The 22,875-nt window shown below is 35.2% G+C and overlaps 5 protein-coding genes and 1 long non-coding RNA gene across 8 annotated transcripts in view; 2 read left to right on the top strand and 4 right to left on the bottom strand.

The window, feature by feature from the left end:
- The window catches only part of LOC104783833 (putative receptor-like protein kinase At3g46340), a 6,821-nt gene extending 3,111 nt beyond the window's left edge, over window positions 1-3,710 (bottom strand). Inside the window, exons 1-3 of the mRNA XM_010508935.1 lie at window positions 3,622-3,710; window positions 637-1,168; window positions 58-537 (exon numbers count right to left, since the gene is read on the bottom strand). Of these exons, the coding sequence (XP_010507237.1) occupies window positions 58-537; window positions 637-1,168; window positions 3,622-3,700 (1,091 nt within the window). The 5' untranslated portion in view covers window positions 3,701-3,710. The remainder of the gene's footprint in view (window positions 1-57; window positions 538-636; window positions 1,169-3,621) is intronic.
- LOC104780448 (probable LRR receptor-like serine/threonine-protein kinase MEE39) lies at window positions 4,898-9,435 on the top strand. 2 transcript variants are annotated; one of them, XM_010504949.1, is made up of 12 exons: window positions 4,898-5,152; window positions 5,553-6,090; window positions 6,260-6,738; window positions 6,868-7,015; window positions 7,100-7,171; window positions 7,306-7,377; window positions 7,464-7,541; window positions 7,642-7,793; window positions 7,884-8,089; window positions 8,221-8,347; window positions 8,515-8,773; window positions 8,883-9,435. In XM_010504949.1, the coding sequence occupies exons 1-12, from the start codon at window positions 5,068-5,070 to the stop codon at window positions 9,301-9,303; spliced, it is 2,637 nt and encodes an 878-aa protein (XP_010503251.1). In that variant the 5' UTR covers window positions 4,898-5,067; the 3' UTR covers window positions 9,304-9,435. The 2 variants fall into 2 exon arrangements, with proteins under 2 accessions (XP_010503251.1, XP_010503250.1); XM_010504948.1 differs by having other exon boundaries at window positions 7,642-8,089.
- Window positions 9,753-10,270, top strand: LOC104780447 (histone H4). Its single transcript, XM_010504947.2, has one exon. It carries the CDS (start codon window positions 9,825-9,827, stop codon window positions 10,134-10,136), a length of 312 nt encoding a protein of 103 aa, XP_010503249.1. The 5' UTR covers window positions 9,753-9,824; the 3' UTR covers window positions 10,137-10,270.
- Window positions 10,929-15,734, bottom strand: LOC104783832. The gene is made up of 4 exons (XM_010508934.1): window positions 15,222-15,734; window positions 12,020-13,950; window positions 11,378-11,943; window positions 10,929-11,302 (listed from the first exon to the last, which is right to left on the bottom strand). Exons 1-4 carry the CDS (start codon window positions 15,732-15,734, stop codon window positions 10,929-10,931), a joined length of 3,384 nt encoding a protein of 1,127 aa, XP_010507236.1.
- Window positions 15,750-16,433, bottom strand: LOC104783831 (uncharacterized protein At4g02000-like). The gene is made up of 2 exons (XM_010508933.1): window positions 16,309-16,433; window positions 15,750-16,185 (listed from the first exon to the last, which is right to left on the bottom strand). Exons 1-2 carry the CDS (start codon window positions 16,431-16,433, stop codon window positions 15,750-15,752), a joined length of 561 nt encoding a protein of 186 aa, XP_010507235.1.
- On the bottom strand, window positions 18,282-20,175 carry LOC104780446. 2 transcript variants are annotated; one of them, XR_766745.1, is made up of 3 exons: window positions 19,992-20,174; window positions 19,748-19,920; window positions 18,282-18,908 (listed from the first exon to the last, which is right to left on the bottom strand). It is a non-coding gene; the product is annotated as an uncharacterized LOC104780446 (long non-coding RNA). The 2 variants fall into 2 exon arrangements; XR_766744.1 differs by lacking the exon at window positions 18,282-18,908 and having other exon boundaries at window positions 19,562-19,920; window positions 19,992-20,175.

Here is a 22,875-nt window from a genome sequence, read left to right as displayed (position 1 = left end):
TTTAGCATATTGTAATTTGTAATATACAAAAACATTCACTATAGCGTTTTTACGTACGTACCATCATTTTCATCAGTTTCAGACTGTAGAAAATCGGCAACCGCAAAACCTTCAATGGCGTTAAGCAGAGGTGGGTGTGTAGACTTCCCCGATCTCGTCAGCTTTACGATGCATTTTTGGCCTGTACAGATAACTGGCGACGGGTTGCTTAACGTTTCGGACTGAAGATATAAAGGCTTGTACGAATCTTTTATCGATTCTCCGTTTAAAGAAATGTCGAACTCTCTAGTCTCATTGGCTTTTAAGGCGTGGACCTCAGAAAAGTGGAGGTAAATGTAAACTTTATCATTAGCAGATTCTGGAAACTCGATATCTATCAATGGCTCGCTGGCATTCGCAGATGTTGCAGCGGTTTTGATAGCATTTTGAGGAAGACGGAAACTATCGGAAGTGTTCACCGTAAGACTTGTGGATATCTCTTTCCAGTCTGTTTGATTGTATGAATTCCACATTCTATCATAGACATCCTCGGAGTACCTATTCTTTGCCAAAATTTTAAATCTTTAAGCCACCATTGAATGAACAATGATAAAAAGATATCAAAGACTTATATAATCTTAGTCAAAGTAAACTCACCTTAGTACGTCCTCTGAATTGCTAAAATAATACCGCGAAAACAATTTCAACGAACCCGATGTGGTGATATAACTGTTATTTGGTAGCGGCCTCATTTCGATGGCCGATATAAATGGCGTGAACGTGTCCGTCTTGACAAGGCACAGGTCCAACATGTTTGATCTTGGGATGTGAACGATCTCCTTCCGGACATACTCTTTAGTGTCTAGTGTTATCCAGAAATTAGGGCCTATGTACAAGTCAAATCTAGGATAAGTATTAAGACCGTCGTAATTCCCATATATTGCTCTAACTCTGATCATATACTTGGTTCCTTGCTTCACCGTAATATTGTAACAGTTGCGTATTCCGTCTGGAAAGTATCTAACCGTTGTTTGAGGCTTTAAGTGAGGTCCCTCAAGATCTCTCTGAATCCTAGCAATTTTTCCAGTTTGGATATAACTTGAATCTGATGAGTACTGTAATCCAGTTGCAGACTCAGTATAAGGAGACTGTTCAGTCGGGGATAACCCGCAATCCAAACTGATAAACCCTGTTTCAATATAAAACCACATTCATCGAAAGAAAGAATTATGGAAAATATACACAATCCCAAACATATCAAAGAAGCTAATTAAAAAAAAGCTGAGTGGTAGTTATAATTAGATAAAATCAACATGAGTTTTATCTCATTAAAAAACTTATTTATATATCAAGAATTTTTATCTCATTAACGTTATCAATTTCAAACAAGAGTTTTAATGAGATAAAACTACATATTAAAATCATACCGTAAAACTATAAAACGTGCAATCTCAAAATTCTCTAATTTATAATTTACTTATATATTAGGGAGAAAAACTAGATTGACCCAAATTTAGATGTTAATTACTAATATAATTCATAAAATATGAGGGTTATATGAGTTTATTTTTTGCCTAAAATACATTTTGTTGCTTTGTTAGGAAAAAAATAAAGTTAAATTTACTCTCCCAGATTTTTTTTTTAAGAAAATTAAAATATTTTCAAAAGTCTGTCGGACTAGTTATGACAGATTTATTTTTGCACACCCCATTTATTTTTGTATGACAGATTTGTTATGATAGACTTATTTTTGACGACAGATTTTTTAACTACAGTTATGACAGATTTATAATTGATGACAGATTTATTTTTGTATGACAGATTTGCTATGACAAACTTATTTTGTACGACAGATTTTTTAACTACAGTTATGACAGAATTATTTTGGATGAAAGATTTTTTAACTACAGTTATGACAGATTTATAATTGATGACAGATTTATTTTTCATGACAAGCTTATTTATAAAAACACCACAGACTTTTACAATATATGCGAAATTGATATAATGTCTGGCAGATTTATTTTCTACAGTTATTTCAGATTTATTTTTTTGTTATGACACATTTTTTTACAGAAATATATTTACTAGGTTGACCTCTATTGATAACAGATTTGTTTTAAGTTACAACAGATTTTTTAATTTAATCAAAAATCTGTCGTTTGATAACAAATTTATAACGTTTTTAAAAAATTGCTAAAATGACGTATGTGAATATCATATGTTATGACAGATTTGTTTATGTTATGACAGTTTTTTTGCTTGTTTCCAAAAATATGGTGTTTGATAATAGATTTCTTAGATGTAAAATGTAAATATAGTGACAATAGGTTTATTTTAAATTATATTTTTTTCAATCATATTTTTATTAATTATAATTTTTTTTATAAATCCTATTATGAATCATATTTTTTAACTCATATATTTAAAGCATATTTTAACATTTTAATTTCCTAAAACTTAATAAAAATTTAACATCATATTCAAAATCATATTAAAATATATTATATTATATTTTCATAAATCTAATTTTAACATTTTTTATATACATTTTTTTTAGTTATAATTTCATACATTATATTTTTTATAAAACTTGTTTAAAATATATAATCTTAAACTTCATATTTTTAATTCATATCTTTATACATAATATTTTTATAAACAATTTTTGAATATTATTTTTATACATATTTTATTTTTATATATTATATTAAAAATAAACATCATATTTTTAATCATTTTCTATTTTTAATTAATCATATTTTTAAATAAAAATATTAAACACTATAATTTTTAGGTTTTTCGTTTTTTTCAAAAAAAAAAAAATCTGGGTTTTTAGTTTTTTTACATAAAAATTGTGTCATTATAGTTATTGGATAGGATGAAGTGTTAATCTAGCAATTAATTGCCAAATTTTTGTCAAATTGGTATATTTTCACTATATATTACTAAATAAGGTCTCCGTATACACAGGGTTAACTTGTAATATTTTAAAACTCTTGAAAAGACTAAAAAAATTAAAATATACTTAAATAATTCATGCAAATATATAAATAATATTGAATACAATACCAAATCATCCACAAATAAAAAAACTTAACAAAATTGCATTGTTACTTATATGTTTGAATATATTTGGTCTTATACATGTCACATCTTATACACTTACTTACATTTAAAACTTTATCAAGAAAACATTTTTTCAAGGGTTTACATGTGTAATTATGTTACTTATTGCGATTGATTGATATATACTTGTGAATATGTTAATTACTAATTTTAGAACATAATAATTTGTATATTAAAATTATATACTTCAATCACATTTTTCTAAAATATTTTTCGTGGGACAACACCTAGTTCTTGGTAATTTAGAAATGCAATTTCTTTACTTGCGCAAAAAAAAAAAAAAAACAGAATAATCTTGGGTCAAGATATATTGGTTACTTGAAAGGGTTTATCCATCGTCTATATGATCCAAGAAACGAGTTCAAACTATTATAAATCCATTGAACTCAAAATTCCTTCTCTTTTTTTTTTATATATATTAAGATGATCATATATATATAGGAATGCGAAAAGAGACAAGTTTAATCTACTAGAAAAGAATACTTCCTATAACATAAAAATGTTGATACATACCTTCGTCCTGAGCTTGAACAAAGCGAACTGTAGCGAAAGTTACAAGGGCAACCAACAAAAGCTTATATGAACTCTCCATATTCTCTTAATTTCCAAAGAAAATTCTGAAAGTCACGGCCTCCAACTTATGAACTATAAATCAAGTTTATAAGCGACGAGGGGAACAAAACTACTGTAGACATTTCAAGCAAATGACCCTATACCAAGTACCAAGTCAATCCTCTGAAAACGTGAATACATGTCATAGTTCAAACCCAAAAAAAATAATTAACTGGCGAAATGAAATTTAGCAAAATGGACAATATCTCAATCTAAATATACACATTATTAGTATAATACGTTTTGTAGTGGAAATTGTTTTTGTTAGTTGTTACTAGTTTCTTGGTCAGAAAAGATTCGACTTGTCATAATTAATTATATGAACCCATACTTAAATAATGGAATTATAGTATGTTTTAATAGAAGCGAGGGAGAGGGAAGGCTTTCAAGTGGTATAATTGACTTTGATTGTTCAGCCTGGTTTATATAAGTCTAAAGGAAACCAGCTTTTGCATGTCAACGACCACTTTGATTCCACCTTCTTCTTCGGTACATATATTCAACTTATAAGTATAACCATAACTAGTCTATCTATTAATGTCTGTTTTCAGACTGGACTGTATATGGTAATAATATGTATACGATACATTTAAAAGTTGATCGAGTATCGTTTATATCTCTATGGTTTGGTCACGTCTACTTATTTCCAACCCTCTTGATTTTTGAGCTTAGATTGTTAAATTCATGTATTTCGTTCATTTACGTACTCTCCTTCTCTTAGATACTTCAAAGTATATTATACTGCAAATGGTATTCATGGAAGAGAAAACAAAAAAAAAAAGAATACATAAAGAATATCTCACTTCACTTGTTAATAAAAAATATCAAGAGCATTATGATTATATTAAAATCAACTCGCTCTTAACGTTTCTTCATGCGTAATGGTGGTGAATATTAAAGCCCAAAAAGATTTCGCAGATTGACAAGGTCTTTGGTAAAAAGTCTATATGAGCAAGTTGCATTTTGTATAGTCAAGAATTAAGAAATAAATTTAATTGCACCAATGAAAATTCTCTACTCAAGGTTATGACAGGACCTGGTCGTATACGCACGTACGACATGTATGAAGACTTTCCGCGTGCTTTGATTTAAAATATATTAATCTTGCGAAAGTGATTTTATAACTAGAAGACATCATTGCTCACTCCTTCACTTGGTTTTTCTTGAATCAAGAGAATTCATTCCATCGTCACTCAATTTCTCATATGGTTGACTTTAGCTTGGTTTAACTTAGTGTCCATATAAGAGAAGCTTAATTCGTGTGTCCTTACATATAGTATACAAGTGAAACGTGAGTACATAAGTGTGCGTTGATCTTAATTTTTTGCCTGTATTGTGATCGGAATCATGAAGAGGCTTCGTTGGCTTCTAGTGGCGTATTGGTTTGGTGTTTTTCTCATCCTTCGTCTTGCTGAAGCACAAAGTCAAGAAGGTATGCAAGCCTCCTGCCCCGTCCGACCATAAGGCATAATAAACACTTTTCCGTCACCTATTAATAACAAATTTTGAGGCCACAAATATAATCTGATTTAAGTGTGGTATTTTTAACCAATTATCATCTTTAGTTTTCCCTATTTTTGTTAGTTAGTATTTGTTTTTCTACTAACACAACCCATGAAGTGGGACATTTTATTTTATTTTTGTCATATAAGCCCCTGAAAGGAGAGAGACCATATTCCAACATGGATTTATGATATGGCAATAGAGGTGTGAGTACTGAGCACCACTAACATAGCTAGTACCCGTTTCCCTATACGGCTATATACCCATGCATATACTCAACACTTTTTTCTTTTTCTTTTTTATCATTCATATGTTTCATTTCTTAACAGGTTTTATCAGTTTAGATTGTGGCTTACCTATAAATGAGCCCCCTTATATAGAATCCGAAACCGGAATACAGTTCTCATCGGACGATAATTTCATTCAAAGTGGAAAGACCGGTAGAATCCCAAAAAATCTTGAACTGGAAAATTTAAAACAATACGCAACCCTACGATACTTTCCCGATGGAATACGAAACTGCTATGATCTAAGGGTGGAAGAAGGGAGGAACTATCTCATTAGAGCTACGTTTTTCTATGGGAACTTTGACGGGCTTAATGTTAGCCCGGAATTCGATATGCATATCGGGCCTAATAAGTGGACAACAATAGATATGGCAATAGTGCCAGATGGTACAGTGAAGGAGATCATTCACATCCCAAAATCAAACTCTTTGCAAATTTGTCTTGTTAAGACAGGGGCAACTACACCAATGATATCAGCTTTGGAACTACGACCTTTGGCGAGTGATACTTACATCGCTAGATCTGGTTCCCTGAAATATTACTTTCGCATGTATCTTAGCAATGCCTCGGTTCTTCTTCGGTACGTATTCAACTTTAAATCATAACTAGTCTATTATCTCAAATTATAATATGTACATGATCACGATACATTCAAAAGTTTAGATATAAAAGAAGCTTGAGAAATTAATATTCTTACTCATTTTACTCTATGACAACCATGCTAAGAGAAAGATTGTGAGTTTTGATAGGTACCCGAAAGATGTTTATGATCGTTCATGGATTCCATATTTGCAACCCGAATGGACACAAATATCAACAACTGCAAATGTATCCAATAAAAATCACTATGATCCACCGCAAGCTTCGCTTAAGCAGGCCGCAATACCTACAAATCTTGATGCGCCACTAACGATGGTTTGGAGTTTGGAGAATCCTGATGATCAAATTTACTTTTACTTGCACTTCTCCGAGATCCAAGTCCTAAAGGCCAATGAAACTAGAGAATTCGACTTTGTATTGAATGGAGAGACAATTAACACCGGAGTTATTAGTCCTAAGTATCTTGAAATAACGACCAGGCTTACAACAAATCCTAGGCAATGCAAAGGAGGTATTTGCCGCATGCAGTTGATAAAAACCCAAAGATCGACACTTCCACCTCTACTTAATGCTTTTGAAGTTTACTCAGTTCTCCAGCTTCCACAATCTCCAACAACTGAAAGTGAAGGTACCAAAAATAGTTTAGTTATTTTTTTCTTTGCTAGCTTGTTTTAAGGAAATGATCATTTAACTAAGTATATCCATGAAATCTAATTCATTAAATATTTTTCTCGCTGTCCATGAAATGTTATGCTAGTGGTTGCTATCAAGAACATCAAATCTACTTATCGACTGAGTCGAATCACTTGGCAAGGAGATCCATGCGCCCCGAAGCAATTCTTGTGGGATGGATTAAATTGTAGCATCACAGATGATATATCTTCACCACCAAGAATAATTTCTTTGTAAGTTATAATCTTGCTTTTACACTTACTCAAATATCTTGTTTCTATATAATCTAAACTTTTAATATGCTTTACAATAACCAGAAATTTATCTTCGAGTGGCTTGAGTGGCACCATAGTATCTGACTTTCAGAATCTGACTCATCTAGAAAGTTTGTAAGTATGATCATTATTGATTAATTAAAGACGTCCGTAAGCTTTTTTTTTTCTCACAGATGTTTAATATATATACGGATACCATCGTAGTTCTTCATACAAAGCAAATAATGGTTCATTTTTTCACATCTCAGGGATTTGTCAAATAACACTTTGAGTGGAATGGTACCCGAGTTTCTAGCCTCTATGAAATCATTGTTGGTCATGTACTAAAGTTTCTCAATTTATCTACTAATTACATTTACACGAATTATTTTTGTGTATATGAAATTTTCTTCCTCTACTTCGACAGAAACTTGAGCAGGAACAATCTTAGTGGTTCAATTCCACAAGCTCTTCGCGATAGAGAAAGGAAAGGACTAAAGTTATAGTAAGAAAGATTCTCACGTGATTTTATACTCTCTGTCTAATATCTGACCTTTAAAACATTGGTTCAATATATCATATGAATTCTAACTTCTCGTTTGTAGTGTCCTTGGAAACAAATATCTTTGTCTATCCAATACATGCAATAAGCCAAAGAAAAATTTTCCAGTGACAATTGTTGCACCGGTTGCTTCCATTGCTACCATCGTTGTTGTGATGATCCTCCTTCTTGTGTTCAAAAAGAAAATGTCATCAAGTATGGAATGTTTGTACAACCTCGTTGAATCAAGAACAATCATATATATTAGCTTATATATATATATACACGAATTTGATTTGCCTGCAGGAAATAAGTCTGAACCGTGGATCCAAACAAAAAAGAAGAGGTTCACTTATTCCGAGGTTATGGAAATGACTAAAAACTTACAAAGACCTCTTGGTGAAGGCGGGTTTGGCATCGTCTATCATGGTGATCTAAATGGCTCAGAGCAAGTAGCTGTCAAACTACTTTCCCAAACATCAGCACAAGGGTACAAAGAATTTAAGGCAGAGGTATGAAATGTTTAAATTTCCGCATTTAAGTGGTATGCAAAAAAAAAAAAAAATGTAATGTATCTTTTTATATTATATGTTAAACCAATGTTAATTTGTATGTGTGTATGTTTGCTTTACATTGCCGCCAGGTTGAACTTCTTCTAAGGGTTCACCACATAAATTTGGTAAGCCTTGTCGGATATTGCGATGAACAAGATCATTTTGCTCTCATCTATGAATACATGTCTAATGGAGACTTACATCAGCATTTATCAGGTGAACACATATATAACTCATAAGAATCTTTTATAGATCACCAAAATGAAGATTAAATCAAATAAACAATGGTTGAATTAGTATTCCATTTTTTCAAGATTTATATATGTGATTTCGCATAATGCTTAGTGTAGCTTTACGATAAAAATAAAAATCATTTGATGTAGGAAAACATGGTGGCTCTGTTTTAAATTGGGGTACTAGATTGCAAATAGCTATCGAAGCTGCATTAGGATTAGAATACTTGCATACTGGATGCAAACCAGCAATGGTGCATAGAGATGTCAAAAGTACAAATATACTATTGGATGAAGAGTTCAAGGCCAAAATTGCGGATTTTGGACTTTCTAGATCGTTTCAAGTTGGAGGTGATCAATCTCAAGTATCAACAGTTGTTGCTGGTACTTTAGGATACCTTGACCCTGAGTAAGTATATCCATCATCCTACACCATGCATGGTTCAAATATAGTTTCAAATGGTTAAAGAATTTTAGATTACATATAAATCACATGATCTATCTTCTTGCTTTTACAGATATTACTTAACAAGTGAGTTGTCTGAGAAGAGTGACGTCTATAGCTTCGGGATCTTACTACTAGAGATTGTCACAAACCAAAGAGTGATTGATCAAACCCGTGAAAACCCTAACATAGCAGAATGGGTTTCGTTTGTGATCACTAAAGGAGATACTAGCCAGATCGTGGATCCAAAACTTAACGGGAACTACGACACCCGCTCTGTCTGGAAAGCTCTTGAAGTAGCAATGTCATGCGCAAATCCTTCTTCAGCCAAACGACCAACCATGTCTCAAGTTATCATCAATCTCAAAGAGTGTCTTGCTTCTGAAAACGCGAGGATAAGTAGGAACCAAAACATGGAGTCTAGTCACAGCTCGGTTGAGCTGAATGTGACTGTAACGTTTGATACCGACAACGTGAAGCCTATAGCAAGATAGCATATACGAGTTCTTCTCTAATGGGACATAAACCAAACGGTCCAAATTACCTATCAATGTATAACTCAGTTATAGTTTTATTTTTATTTGTCACTTCCAGTGTGAAAAAAATAAAATAAAAATGAATATTACCCGTTTGTAAAATATATATGTGAAATGTTTATATAAGGAACAAATTTTGATATTATGATTTGTTCGATAGTAGAGTTTTGAGAAAAGGCCGTGAAAAATTATAGGCGCTATTTTTCTCAATCCGTGGCGCTTAATTGAAAATTCATAAAATTTTCACTTACAAGCATCACGCGGATCGATAATATTACCCGTCGATAAAAATAAATCAACGGCTTATATGTAATATCACATTTCATCCGGATCGATATTTATAACCGTTAGATCTAAAGAAACATTTGACGGCTCAGATTAAGTCTTGTATATAAAACCACCTCTCCTCTCACCAATTTCTCAATCTCATCTCACAATCTCAAACACTGTTAAATCAAACCCAATTCTTCTCGAAAAAAATGTCAGGTCGTGGAAAGGGAGGTAAAGGTTTGGGCAAAGGAGGAGCGAAGCGTCACAGGAAGGTTCTGAGAGACAACATCCAAGGAATCACTAAGCCTGCGATCCGGAGGTTGGCTCGTCGAGGCGGCGTCAAGCGCATCAGCGGTCTGATCTACGAGGAGACACGTGGCGTCCTCAAGATCTTTTTGGAGAACGTTATCCGTGATGCGGTTACTTACACCGAGCACGCGAGAAGGAAGACGGTGACTGCAATGGATGTGGTTTATGCTCTTAAGAGACAAGGAAGGACTCTTTACGGATTCGGCGGTTAAGGATTTTAGCGTTTTGTTTTGTGTTTTTTTTTTTTCTAGGAACGATTTAGCTGATATCATTTGGAATTTACGTTTGCGTTTTGCTTTGTAATGTTGTTTGCGATAAATATATGCGTTTGCGTTTGTTACCTCTCTTTTAGTGGACTTGAGAATTTTTTGGATTTATTAGCTCTAGCTTCTTCCAGTTCGAAAGAAACGCTTCGAAATCCACTTTTTTAAAGAGAAAACGACATGAAGTTTGCTTAAACAATGAAAGGATTTTAGTTAATTGATTTGTGTTCAAACGGCACGCATGTATTAGCTTCTACAAAGAGACTGAGTGAAGATAACTTAACTTACTAACAACGGCACACATGTTTTCGATTCTTGAAAGCGAGCTCGATTAATGGGCCAGTATAAGGCCCAATAATGACATAGAGCCTGATTCGTTTAGAGGTTGAACATTTTATGTCCATTGATAAAAGAACACGCAAAAGGATATCAATGGCTAAAAGTTACACCAGAAAATTTAAATACGAAATATATGAAGATACATTTTAGGCTTTGACATAACTTTTAGCATAATTGCATCAATATTGTTCGGTTGCAAACTTAGGATGCTCCATTATTATTCAACTTTTTTTTTTTTTCGACTGAATGATAGCCATATTTTAATACTACGAGTTTTACCTTTTACAAAAAGGAACAAAAACAATCAACAACAAGGAGCCAAAGCAGCTAGATAAAGCTTTGGTCAGATATAAAAACTCCCTGTAACCAATAGAGGTAGCTCTGAGCTACATATGATTGTGATCATTCACCACTTGTGACACTCTTTGCTATCAAGAATGCACCTAAGTTAGCCTTTCTTGTTTCACAGATTGCTTTCCAATCTGAGATGAAGGACAGAGCCAAAGCAAGTTTTTCCGCCTGTAACTTATAGTTTGGCCAAGCAGACGGTCTGTTCTTCACTCCTTCCAACTCCGCATTTTCTAAAGCAAAGATCACTCTCGGGATATGTAAGCTTTTCATGCTCTCCATTGCCCATAGACTGCTTTGCAATGCAGCTTTCTCTTTTGACCTTATCAACGCAAAGGAATGTCTACTGTGAAGCAGGACTGTCCCTTCCGAGTTTCTCAGAACCCACGCTGCACCACTTATAGCTTTATCTTTGTCCCAAGACGAAGCTACATTACACTTAACCCAAGGTTTCTCTGGTGGTTTCCAATGCTAGGTCTTTGGCATTACCTTTTGACTATTACTTTCTTCCTTCTCATCTAACTTCTGGGCTTGAAACCATTCTTCCGCATCCTCTCTGATCTTTTTGACTAAATCAGTAATCAGGTAAACATTACCTTCAAAGACCAAGTTGTTACGATTTTTCCACATGAGCCATAGAATCCAGGGAAGATATCTTTTTATCTGCAGTGAAAGCTGGACATTCTTACAAATGGAAAACACCAAGTGCAAGTTTTGATAGATCGAAATTTTGTCAAAACCATTCTCTGGTAAGGGAAACCCTGCAACTGCCCAAACCTGCCTAGCAAACGAGCATTCAAACAGCAGGTGGTTGATAGATTCACCTTCCATCCCACATGTTTCACACAGCGGATCCAACTTCATCCCTCTGGAGTTTAGTCTTTCCAACACCGGTAATGCTCCACTAGCTGCCTTCCAAATGAAAATCTTTAACTTGGAGGGAGCCAACAACTTCCAGATCTGGTCTTTAATCTCATTTAAGGAAGGAAGCATTGTTGCCAGTATTATTTCCTCTTCTCTAAAAGTCTGGCAGGCCAACCAATACCCTGATCTGATCGTATAATCTCCACTTTTATTGAATTTCCAACACAAGAAATCAGGTGAAGATAGGACCAGTTTAGTCTTTTTGATTATATCCACGTCACGTTGGAAAAAATTCTCCTCCAAAGCCAAAGGATTCCAATCTCTCGTGGTTGGATCTATTAAATCCTTGACTGATAGTTCCAAATCTACCAGTATGTTTTTCATTAACTCTCATTCCTGCATCCTCCAACCAGGGAGTAGACCAAACTTTTATGAAGGCTCCATCTCCTACTCTTTGCTTTAAACCCAACTCCAGAAGATCCCTTCCATGTAGGATGCTTCTCCAGGCAAAAGACGGCCTCCTCCCACACTCTGCTGAAAGGAAGGAAGAGTTTTCATAGTACCGACTCTTCAGAAAACGAGAGAATAGACTATCAGAGTCCTGTAAAAGTCTCCAAGCTTGCTTTGCCAATAATGCCTGATTAAAAAGCTCGATGTCTTTAAAGTCCAAACCTCCTTGATCCTTTCTCAAACACAGCCTGTCCCACGCTATCCAATGAATCTTTCTCTGATTTTCTATTGAACTCCACCAAAAAGAAGACATAGCGCTAGAGAGAGAATCACAAGTAGACTTTGGAAGTTTAAAACAGGACATGGCAAAAACCGGCATTGCCATTGCCACCGTTTTCAATAGAATCTCCTTCCCACCTGAAGAAAGAGACCTTGCAAACCAACCAGACAATCTATTCTTCATTCTATCATTGATATACTCTAGCATATCTGTTTTGGAACCGCTGAAGCATTCTGGCAATCCTAGATAAGTTCCTGCTCCACCCTCTTTATCAATACCCATAATAGCTTTTACTTGGGCCTTTATACCTTCTTCCACCTTTGCAGCAAAAGTAATTGAAGACTTATCCAGATTAATCATCTGACCAGTCGCCTCACCATAAATCTTCAAAATATTGTTAATAGCCACACATTGTGCTTCTTCCGCCTTACAAACGAATAAGGTATCATCAGCAAAAAGCAGATGATGGATTGACGGTCCATCAACAGAGAAACTCATCCCGCTTATAAGCCTTTGCTGTTCAGCCTTATTAAGGAGATGGGTAAGCCCTTCTGCACATAAAACAAAGAGAAAGGGCGAAAGGGGATCACCTTGTCTTAGCCCTCTCTCAGGAAACACCATCCCATGGGGTTGACCATTAATCAAAACCGTGTAGGTCACTGATGTCACGCACTTTATTATCAAGTCTACCCAAGAGGAGTGAAACCCTAAAGCTAGTAGAAGGTGATGCAGGTAGCTCCACTCAATCCTGTCAGAGGCTTTTGACATATCAGTTTTAATTTCCATGAACTTCTTCGATATTGCATCATGTGTTCTCAACCCATGTACTACTTCATGAGCTTTGATAATGTTGTCTGAGATCAGTCTATCCTCCACAAAAGCCAACTGATTAGGAGAGACTAAATCCGGGAGAAACGGCTGCAATCTTGACACCATGATTGTGGAGATCACTTTGTACATAACTGAGCACATGCTGATGGGTCTCAAATCTGACATTAGAACTGAGTTAACCTTCTTTGGAATTAAACATATCTGTGTAAAGTTCCATTCAGATTGAAAAAAACCTTCATCGAAGAACCTTTGCACTTCTAGAGTGAGTTGTTTTCCAACAATGTCCCAATATTGTTGGAAAAACAAACCTGTCATTCCATCTGCCCCAGGAGCACTAGCAGCTTTAATGGAGAAGACCGCTTCCCTGACCTCTTCTTTCAAAACTTTTGACATCAGCTTATCATTCATCGGGATAGTGACTCTAGGAAGAAAGCCTTCAAAAAGAGCTGAAGGGTCAACCGGAAACGAAGAAGAGAAGAGGTTCTCGAAATAGGAGATTGCCACCTCTCCTTTAGAAGCTTCCGCACGATGGAGAATCTCGTCTTCATCCAAAAGAGCTTCCAATCCATTATTCGATCTATCCGCTTTCACAGAGGCATGAAAAAACTTAGTGTTCTTGTCTCCAGAGTTATGCCATAATCTTCTACTCTTCTGTTTCCAAAAACTCTCTTCTCATCTATGAGCCATTACCATTTGTCTTTTCAACATAGCCATTCTGGGAAAGGAGGGGGCTAGGGAGGCATGCTCGACTTCAATGGCATTTTGGATACAATTGATTTTCTCCTTCGCATTGGTATCGTTGACTCTCTTCCATTTACTAAGAGCCTTTCTGCATCTTCTCAAACGTTCAGACAAAGATTGGCCAAAAGAAGAGTTTGAGGCAAACCAGGCTTGCTTGATCGTTTCTAACACCAAAGGTTGATGTAGCATTCTTTTATCAAACCTGATGGATCCTCTATACGATTCTTGCGAGGAAAAGATATTGAGAAGGACTGGTCGGTGGTCCGACCCTTTCTTTTCCAAAAACAGTTGGTTTGCCACCGGAAAAACATCGAACCAGGCTTTATTCCCAAAACACCTATCCAACTCTGGGTCCATAACTCACCTCGTCTTCCTCCCCAGGAGAAACTATTACCAGAACCAGGGTGCTCGATCATCCCACAAGCTTGCAGCATGTTGGAGAAATCAACAAAAGAGCTTTCATTCCTTCTAGGCCACCTAATTTTTCTCCATTGTGTAAGATTTCATTGAAGTCCACAAGCATACACCAAACTTCCTTTCGCTGAATGCCCAATCTGGTGATTTTCTCCCAAACCAAATGTCTTAACTCAACTCGCGGATTACCATATATACAAGAAAGGAAGAACTTTTTGTTTCCAAACACAACTTCCAGATCCAACACATTCTTATCTACACTGAGAAAGTCCACCGAGATGCTTTTCTTCCAAAACAAAGCTAAACCCCCACATCTACCAACCGGATCCACTGTATATACCCGTTCGTAACCCAACCACACTTGAATATCTACCAGTACAATTTCTTATATTCATTGTCTCCATCACGAACAAAATCTTAGGAAAATGTTTCTTACGCATTTCCATGAGACGCTGAACTGTCAAGTCTTGAGGCCGCCCCAAACCTTGACAGTTCTAACTCAGAATGCTCATTAGATATGGGACGGTCCCTCATTTGGGACCACCTCATTTTGATTGCGCCTTGCGACTTTTTGAGCTTCACTGATTAAATCTTCTCCTTTTCTTTTCTCCAGAAATCCAACTTGCACACCTTTGAGACTACCTTTGTCACCAAAAGACTCAAGGGGATTTTTAGGCTTAGGCTTTCTCTTACTAACATATGGTCTTTTTCTTCCCTTATCTTTTTTTGGATTTTGTCCCGGAAGGGCTAGCTTCATTGAAGCCAACCACATAAGCCGTTGGACAAGATTGAAAAGAGGAGGAAGAGAGAGGATAGTCAACCACCGCCTGAGTCCCTAGCAACACTTCTGAAGAAGCTTGAGACTTTAGCCTGTTCCTTTCAGCCTGAATCGCCCCTGATAACAATTTTCCAATACCATATGTATTTGCAGGTTGCGAGGATTCCACTACTGACGTATCATAACCGAAAACCAGCCCTTTTCCTCTGCTGTAGTCCGTCGAGATGATCGGAGCTGGTTCCAACCGGAGGACTGTTTTTTGAGCAATAGGATCTTTCTCAGCATCAGCCACTGACTTTTTCACTTTCTCTATCTTTAGAGCTTTGTCTTCAGCATTAGCTAACCTCAAATACTGACGCATACCTTCTAAAACATCTGGAGCAATTCTTGGTCTACCTAGTAAAGGATGTAAGCCGACCTGATCTTCTCTTAACACTCCAAAAAGAGGATCGTCTTCCTTAAGAATCAACTCTGGCTTTGCCTTCACAACTTTACGCCCCATTTTTCTGTCTACTAACTAATCTTCCCTGATTTTGAGAATCAAAGGGCAGTCTTCATCCACATGCGTAAGCCTTTGACAATTGTAACATCTTTTCTGGACCCTCTCATAGAAGAAATAAACCGTTGTAGACAGCTCTTTCGGCAGGTTGATGATTTTGGATTTCCTCAACGGCTTGGAGACATCAAATCTAACCTTGACTCTCACAAAATCCTTGTTCTGAGACCGTGTGGGATCGACGACAACCTCTAACACCTGACCAATTAATTTACCCAGCAAAGTGATCGTTTCTTTTGTGTAGTAATTTATCGGGATGTTCCTTATCTGAACCCAGAAGGTGACAAATTGCAACGAATCTGGTGGAGGAGGTTCTGACCACCTATCCGTCACTAACCACCACTGATCATAGGACTGGAAGCCCTTATCCAAAACCTCTAGCAGATCATGTTCGTACCTGAAGATAAATTGAAACCGCTCCTTTGAAAGAGCTACACCCCTAACTCTTCCTATCTTCAGCCACTTTCTTTGCATATTAAAAATCAGACTAGACATACTTTGACTTTTTGGATTAAGTAACCTTCCAATTAAACATAAAACATTCAGTTCACCAGATCTGTACTGCGGAAGATCTGGCATGACAAACGGCTCATCTTCTTCTTCCAGAGACATCGTTTTCATCGCTTTGTCCATAGCCGACGACATCTGAACTTTAGAAAAGAGTGACATAATGAACCCAACTCCAAATAAACGGATACCTTTCTTTCTTCCCTTTCACCAACTTGGAACTACACCAACGAAGGAGCTAAGCAGAACCAACCAAACAAACTGACCCAACTGAAAGCAGATCTATGAACTTCAAATAACTGTTAAGAACAAACCCTATTCGCCACGATCAAAAGCCAAAAGATGAGCTAAACAAATGAAAACGGTGAGTTTCGTACTAAGGGAAAGTGTTTTTCCAGCCAGAACTCTATTTTTTATAGATTGGAATACTCTATCAGAAAAAGAGGGTACTAAGCCCAAAAGAGGGGTTTCTTTCAGTCAGTGCATTGTTAATATTAGTAAAGCTAACGATTTTTCGATGCATATAATAGCTATTTCCTAAATAGAAGGGCAAAGGTTCAGCCCCCTCGTTTTAGCACAACAATTGATGCACATAACAGCTATTTCCTAAATAGAAGGGCGAAGGTTCAGCCCCCTCATTTTAGCGCCAAATTGTTTGGGGATTTTTTTCGCTGCCGGTTTATTGGTCACCGATGACAATAAACTCTTAGGTAACGATGATTATCTTTTTAAGTAACAAATAATGATGATCTCGTTGATATTCTTCGAAAGTGTGGAGGGTTATCGCTCTTAGCGTATTCTTAGGTTGTTGTCTTCTCCTTTTTCTTTGTCTAAAGACTTTTTTTAATGTATAATCGGTTGATTGAGAGATTGTCTAATAAGGAAATATGTAGGAATAAGCAATCCGTCTAAAATAAATTTTAGACCGTAGATAAACTGAACTTTTTTGGACCCTTTTCACGAGAATATATATATATATATATATATATATATATATATATATATATTATTTTTTTGTCTCCTTTGTTCAAGGGGTATTCCCAAATTTTGGAGTGGTTCCTCGGCCTTCGCCCCTCTCACCGTTCCTATGAGTCGGGACTGACAATAAAGACTAAAAGTTGAAACAAATTACTTTTTATTAAAACTATCAATTATCAGCAAGATTACAGCAATGTCAATTAAAGTCGATCAGCTAATTGCAAAATCGTACTTTCGCTAATCCAACTTAAGCAATTAGAATTAGAATCGGACTATATCCTGACTCCTATTCCAGTTAACTTCATGTCATTGCTCGTTCGGACCATCTCTATTTATAGTTGATGGGACATATCAGTTTCTTGCCTTGGGATCGATGTGGTACCGTTTTCCATCCTAACCGCCTTGGCGGCAGTCATTTGTACTTGAGCTGTCGCTTAATGGGCCACTAAAGCATATTTCTCAGCCTGTGTAACTTTATTCGGCTAGTCAACTTTTCTCGAAGCTTCATTGACTGTTTTTTATATGGGCCAAGCGGAGGCCTGTTAAGATTGGATAAAACCCATATCCAACATAATTGCTTCCAAAATCCAAAGTCCAAACCCTAGTTGCCTTAGAATAGGGACACAACTTCTTTAGATATTCAATGTTTTAGATAACTTTGTATGTCATATATATCTGATCTTTTGGGGCTTGCCGACATTAGGAAATTTTATCTCCTATTAGACTGTTACTTTGTATCAACGCTATAGTTACAAATACATCCGTCTAAGCATGTTAAATTGACAAATACTGAAATATTATCAACATTGGTCTACAGTAAATAAGAAAATGATCGATTTCTTACGGAAAATATCGTTAAAAATGTAGGAAATAATTTGTTTCTAAAGATTTGTTACCGTCCCTACAAATCACCACATGATCTTTCCCTGTGTTTTGTTTTCACTAGCAAAGTTCCGACAGTCACTTCCCGAAAGGTCATCCATCCTGAGACTAGTCCAGCTCAAGCACGCTTAACTCTGGAGTTCTCTCAGGACTCTTGACCGAAAAGATAAGTGCACTTTTGTGACATAGGTGGCAAAATCAGTTCTTTTAAACCTCTTCGCAAGTCTCTGAAACTAGGGTGTCACAAATACTTTCGTTTCTTGCTTTGAAGGTGTAACTCATCTTCATCCCTTCGCTGGTGATGGCCAAGCGCCGTCGTCTATGGCGGAATCGAACGGACAAAAGATTGATTTTGAGGTTATGTTCTCCGGTGATGGTTGCTGAAGGAGAATCGATTGTTTTGGGAAATTTTGTTGTGATTTGAGATTGGGATTTCACTGGAGATAGTGCCAACTTAAACATATTACATGCCCTTGGGCAAACTTGAAAAAAATGCTCCTTAACCTATAGAAAAACTTTCTGTGTTTTTTTGTGCCCTTTTAACTTACAAAGTTTTTTTTTTGTGCCTCTTTAACTTACAAATTTTTTTTTTGCCCCTTTTCTTATACTGCCTGTCCTCATAGTTAAGCCGGAACTGGTGAATCTTCTGATGAACATGCTAAATCACAATCCTTTCAAGTTGACTGTAAGAAGTTTTCATGTTTTCTCCCTAGGATGATTTTTGACTGGCATGAGGAACTCCTCTACTTGAATCTGGTCAAGGAGATAATCTCAAATTGAAACTGAAAGAACGATAGGACAAGAACTGACACATTATCTAAATTCGGCTTTCAGGTGAGTTACTACTACCTCTTAATATGTATCTAAATGTCTTTTCCTGGTTTGCTTGTAAGGGTAATTAATCTCCATATCTTTGGATCCACATATGAAATTCAACTTATGAAGGAATTTTCCACTTATGATATTTATTACAATGACTTAAAACATTTTCTTTCTTTGGCAACCACACTGATTTATTGAACATTTTTTTATATCAGTATTGGACTGACTGAGAGAGAGAAAGGTGACCTTGGACCCGTTTATGGATTTCAATGGAAACACAAATCTAGCTGAGATTCAAGATTGCTGCAGGAAAGGATAGTGTGTTCATCTACTTTTTTATTTTTTAGGAGTATCACTACAGTTTTTTTTGGAGTATTCTTATTTTTAATTATGTTTTTTATTTTATTTTGTCATACAGTTTTTTTTAAATGATGGTTTCATAATAATAATTATAGTATTTTTATTTTAATATCATTTTATTCCAAAAGTAAAACATCATTCATAATTTAAAAATAATAATAATAATATAAATAATTTGTATAAATACAATTCAACCATAGTCATAAATTTTTTACATAGAGAGCTAGTAGCAGGTTGTATATTTTTGTTTGTTATTTTTTGTAGCTATATGAGTTACAGGTAAAATGTGTAGTCCCACTTAACTTCTCATTTACCACTCGGACAAATAGATCTATTGTGGTTTAATGAACCAAGATTTAATATATCTGCTTCTTCTTTAGTCAAAGCAAGAAGACACAGTAGAATTGTACCTGAAGATCTGATCGATTTTGGGAATTAGGTGTAAGATGGTTTGGTAAATGTCGAGCGCTCGGAAGATCTTCTCTGCACTTGTTTTGGATTTCGTTATTGTTAGTGAGAAGATGAAGAGGTTCAACACGTTCCGTAGCGTAATCTCAACTGTTTCATCTCCCATCTTCAAAAGCTGTAAATCACAAATCACAAAATTAGGGTTTTTACTCAATTGATCGATTCAATTACTGGGGTTTGGTCTACCTAAAAATCACAACAGATCTCGAATCAATTTTTGTACAAATCGGGTGGATATATATTCAATTCCGATATAATTTTAGCCAGATCTAAAAAAATAATATTGGAGGAAACAAAGAAGCTTTTGATTGATTGTAGAGAAAGAGAGAGAGAAGAGAGGTGATATTGAATCTTTGTTCATTAAACTATAAATTATATGTGTGTCCTAGTGGTTACAAGAAAGTTATTATGATGTTTGACTTCTCCCGTTAGACCCTAGCATGTAACATTATTTTTAATTTTTATTTGAACAATTAAAACGACTTCGTTTTGATGCACACGTGGATTCCATGTCAGATTGACGTAACAGCGATAATAATTAATTAGGTTTTGTATATTATAGCACAAAATCAAAAGTCTGAATATAGAATTCAAAATTTTTATAAATCAACGTATGTTTTCGCATAGTCAATAGTCCAGGTATGAAAAAGCTGTTTTTCCGGTAAAATGTAGTTATATGTAACTATTCGGGATACAAATTATTGTGAGAATCTGTATCAAACTGTTACAATGATAGTGAAACAAAATTGAAGCAAATTGACACTATTTTATTTGTGGCAAATTTTTTACGATTTGCTATCACCCTCTTATTTGCTACCACCGTATAGGCGCAAATATTTTTTGAAATAAATTTGTAGCAAATGTAAATATGCGATAAAAATAGATAAATAGCTACAATTTTTTTGGTAACTATATAAACCAAAAACTGTAGTGCGTTGGTTATTGATTAAGACGAGTATTTATTGATGTAGTATGTATTGTATACTGATGGTTTCTCTGTAACTTTGTAAACTCACGTTAGAAGTGATAACAATAAATAGACGTTAAAGAAAACTGATAAAGCGTTATTATCTAACGGTTACAAGTGACAAGTTAAATGTATTTTGTCCCAACAGCTTTCATTTCATTTTTCAGTATACATATTACACAACATACATCAGATTTAGATACACGGTTAAGAATCTAAAATCTTATCTATCCACTAAGTTTTCAAATCAGTGTAATCATGCCGAATGAATATGTCATAAAAGTATTGTGCATGATGCTAGTCCAATTGGGAAAAAAGTTTAAAAATACCTCATTTATTTTTTTATTTGGAAGTTTAATACCCCATATTATTTTATTGGAATAAAAATACTTCATTTAATTATTAACGGATGTTAAGTCAGAGGTATGAAAAGTTTTAGTTAAAATCTTAGTAGATATATATTTTATATTTACTAATAATATGTGTTATGTTAGTGTGGTCTCGTGGTAATGGTTGAGTTTAACCTCACACCATATGCGGGTTCGATCCACATCAAAAGCAATGTGTATCTTCTTTTTTTTGACTCTCGTCTCTCTCCACGCGAAGAACGGAGCCGTCAACACACAAGCCTCACAGATATGAACGAAAAATCGGAGAAATCGCAATGCTCAGTAGATTAAAGCGGCGGTGACCATGAGACCAGGATAAAGCGTACCACCGATGATTCGACCAAGAGGGTACCAACTCTCAGAATCGAACCAATTCCAAAACTTGTAGAAGCCTTTCTCGGTGAGGAAAAGAGTGGTACGATAGTTGAAATACGGATCGAATTCGTGGATCATGGATTCGTCTCGGAGAACACTAAAGAGACGTGCTATGAAGGCTAAGATGTAGACGAGACCAAGGATCGAGATACATACGGAGCAAGAGCTCTTGTTGCTTCGTCTTCAATTTTAGGGATTCAAAAGAGAATAAACTATTGTTGATCAGAACTGGACTCATCGTCGTCGTCGCCATGAATTCCGATTTCGCCGGCTCTGATTTTCCTCCCATTGAAATGGATAAAGTAGCACGATCTCCGACGGTGATGATCTGAGTCAAGGCAAGACACGAGAGATAAAATCCAAAAAAAAAATCTGTTTTTGATGTGAATCGAACCCACAAATGGTGTGAGGTGAAAACCAACCATTACCACCGGACCACGCTAACATTACTCGTATTATTACTAAATATAATATATATCTAGTAAGAATTTAATTAAAACTTTTAACACCGTCTAATAATTCCGTCACACCCGTTAACGGATGTTAAGTCAGAGATATGAATCTACTAATAATACAAAGATTAAGTATTTTTTGTCCAACAATAATTAAATGAACTATTTTTATTCTAATAAAATAATATGAGGTATTAAACTTCCAAATAAAAAATAAATGAGGTATTTTTAAGGTTTTTTCCCTAGTCCAATTCTAAGGAACTAAGATAATTAATAGTCATAGGATGTCTTATATATGAGTTTTAGTCTGATATCATCACTGATGCTTCTTTCAGATGGACTGATAAGGTTAGGTTATACCAATTGTATCCTCAGTTATATATTCATATTAAATTTGTAGAATTTTATTAACTGAAATTAGAAAAACACCAATTTATACTTGATATTGGGTTGAAATCGAGTGAGCCAAATTTGGTCTTACTGGATCATAAACAATTGAGAAATAAAAATAAATTTTGGGAAGGAAAAAAAAATATTAGCAGGACATAAATTTGTTTATTTATTTCCAATTTTCCCATAAAAATGTCTTTTATTGTGAGTCAGTGTACAAGCACATATAGTATGGTTGTTGAATACTTTGTATTCAACAAAGTATTAGCAGGACATGTTGGATACTTTGTATTCAACAAAATATTAGCAGGACATAAATTTGTTGTCACATCTTTCCATTTCTGTTCGGAGTCAGTCAAATGTTTCCAATCTTTCCTTTATTATACCCAAAATTCTGATTATAATTAATAATTTTGGAAAAAACATCCTTGACTATGGATGACACGTAAATACACACAATTCTTGATTAAGGAGGATTGATTATGGAAGTCACTCTA

The sequence above is a fragment of the Camelina sativa genome, chromosome 4, assembly GCF_000633955.1.
Source record: "Camelina sativa cultivar DH55 chromosome 4, Cs, whole genome shotgun sequence".
In the NCBI taxonomy this organism is placed as follows: domain Eukaryota; kingdom Viridiplantae; phylum Streptophyta; class Magnoliopsida; order Brassicales; family Brassicaceae; genus Camelina; species Camelina sativa.
Note: the sequence above shows the minus strand (reverse complement) of the source record. Positions and strands in the feature narration are given on the sequence as shown.

Bases quoted from the DNA above. Each gene is read 5' to 3' on its own strand.
- LOC104780448 (XM_010504948.1), top strand. From the start codon at position 5,068: ATGAAGAGGCTTCGTTGGCTTCTAGTGGCGTATTGGTTTGGTGTTTTT. The intron at 7,378-7,463 runs GTACTAAAGTTT...CTACTTCGACAG, and splicing joins ATGAAATCATTGTTGGTCAT to AAACTTGAGCAGGAACAATC. The intron at 8,090-8,220 runs GTATGAAATGTT...CATTGCCGCCAG, and splicing joins ACAAAGAATTTAAGGCAGAG to GTTGAACTTCTTCTAAGGGT.
- LOC104780447 (XM_010504947.2), top strand. From the start codon at position 9,825: ATGTCAGGTCGTGGAAAGGGAGGTAAAGGTTTGGGCAAAGGAGGAGCG.
- LOC104783832 (XM_010508934.1), bottom strand. From the start codon at position 15,734: ATGGGGCGTAAAGTTGTGAAGGCAAAGCCAGAGTTGATTCTTAAGGAA. The intron at 13,951-15,221 runs GTTGGCTTCAAT...TTTTGGAAACAG, and splicing joins CTTGTCCAACGGCTTATGTG to AAGAGTAGAAGATTATGGCA. The intron at 11,303-11,377 runs GTAATAGTCAAA...AGTGTAATGTAG, and splicing joins GTTAGATGAGAAGGAAGAAA to CTTCGTCTTGGGACAAAGAT.
- LOC104783831 (XM_010508933.1), bottom strand. From the start codon at position 16,433: ATGTCGTCGGCTATGGACAAAGCGATGAAAACGATGTCTCTGGAAGAA. The intron at 16,186-16,308 runs GTTACTTAATCC...ATTTATCTTCAG, and splicing joins GTTTTATGTTTAATTGGAAG to GTACGAACATGATCTGCTAG.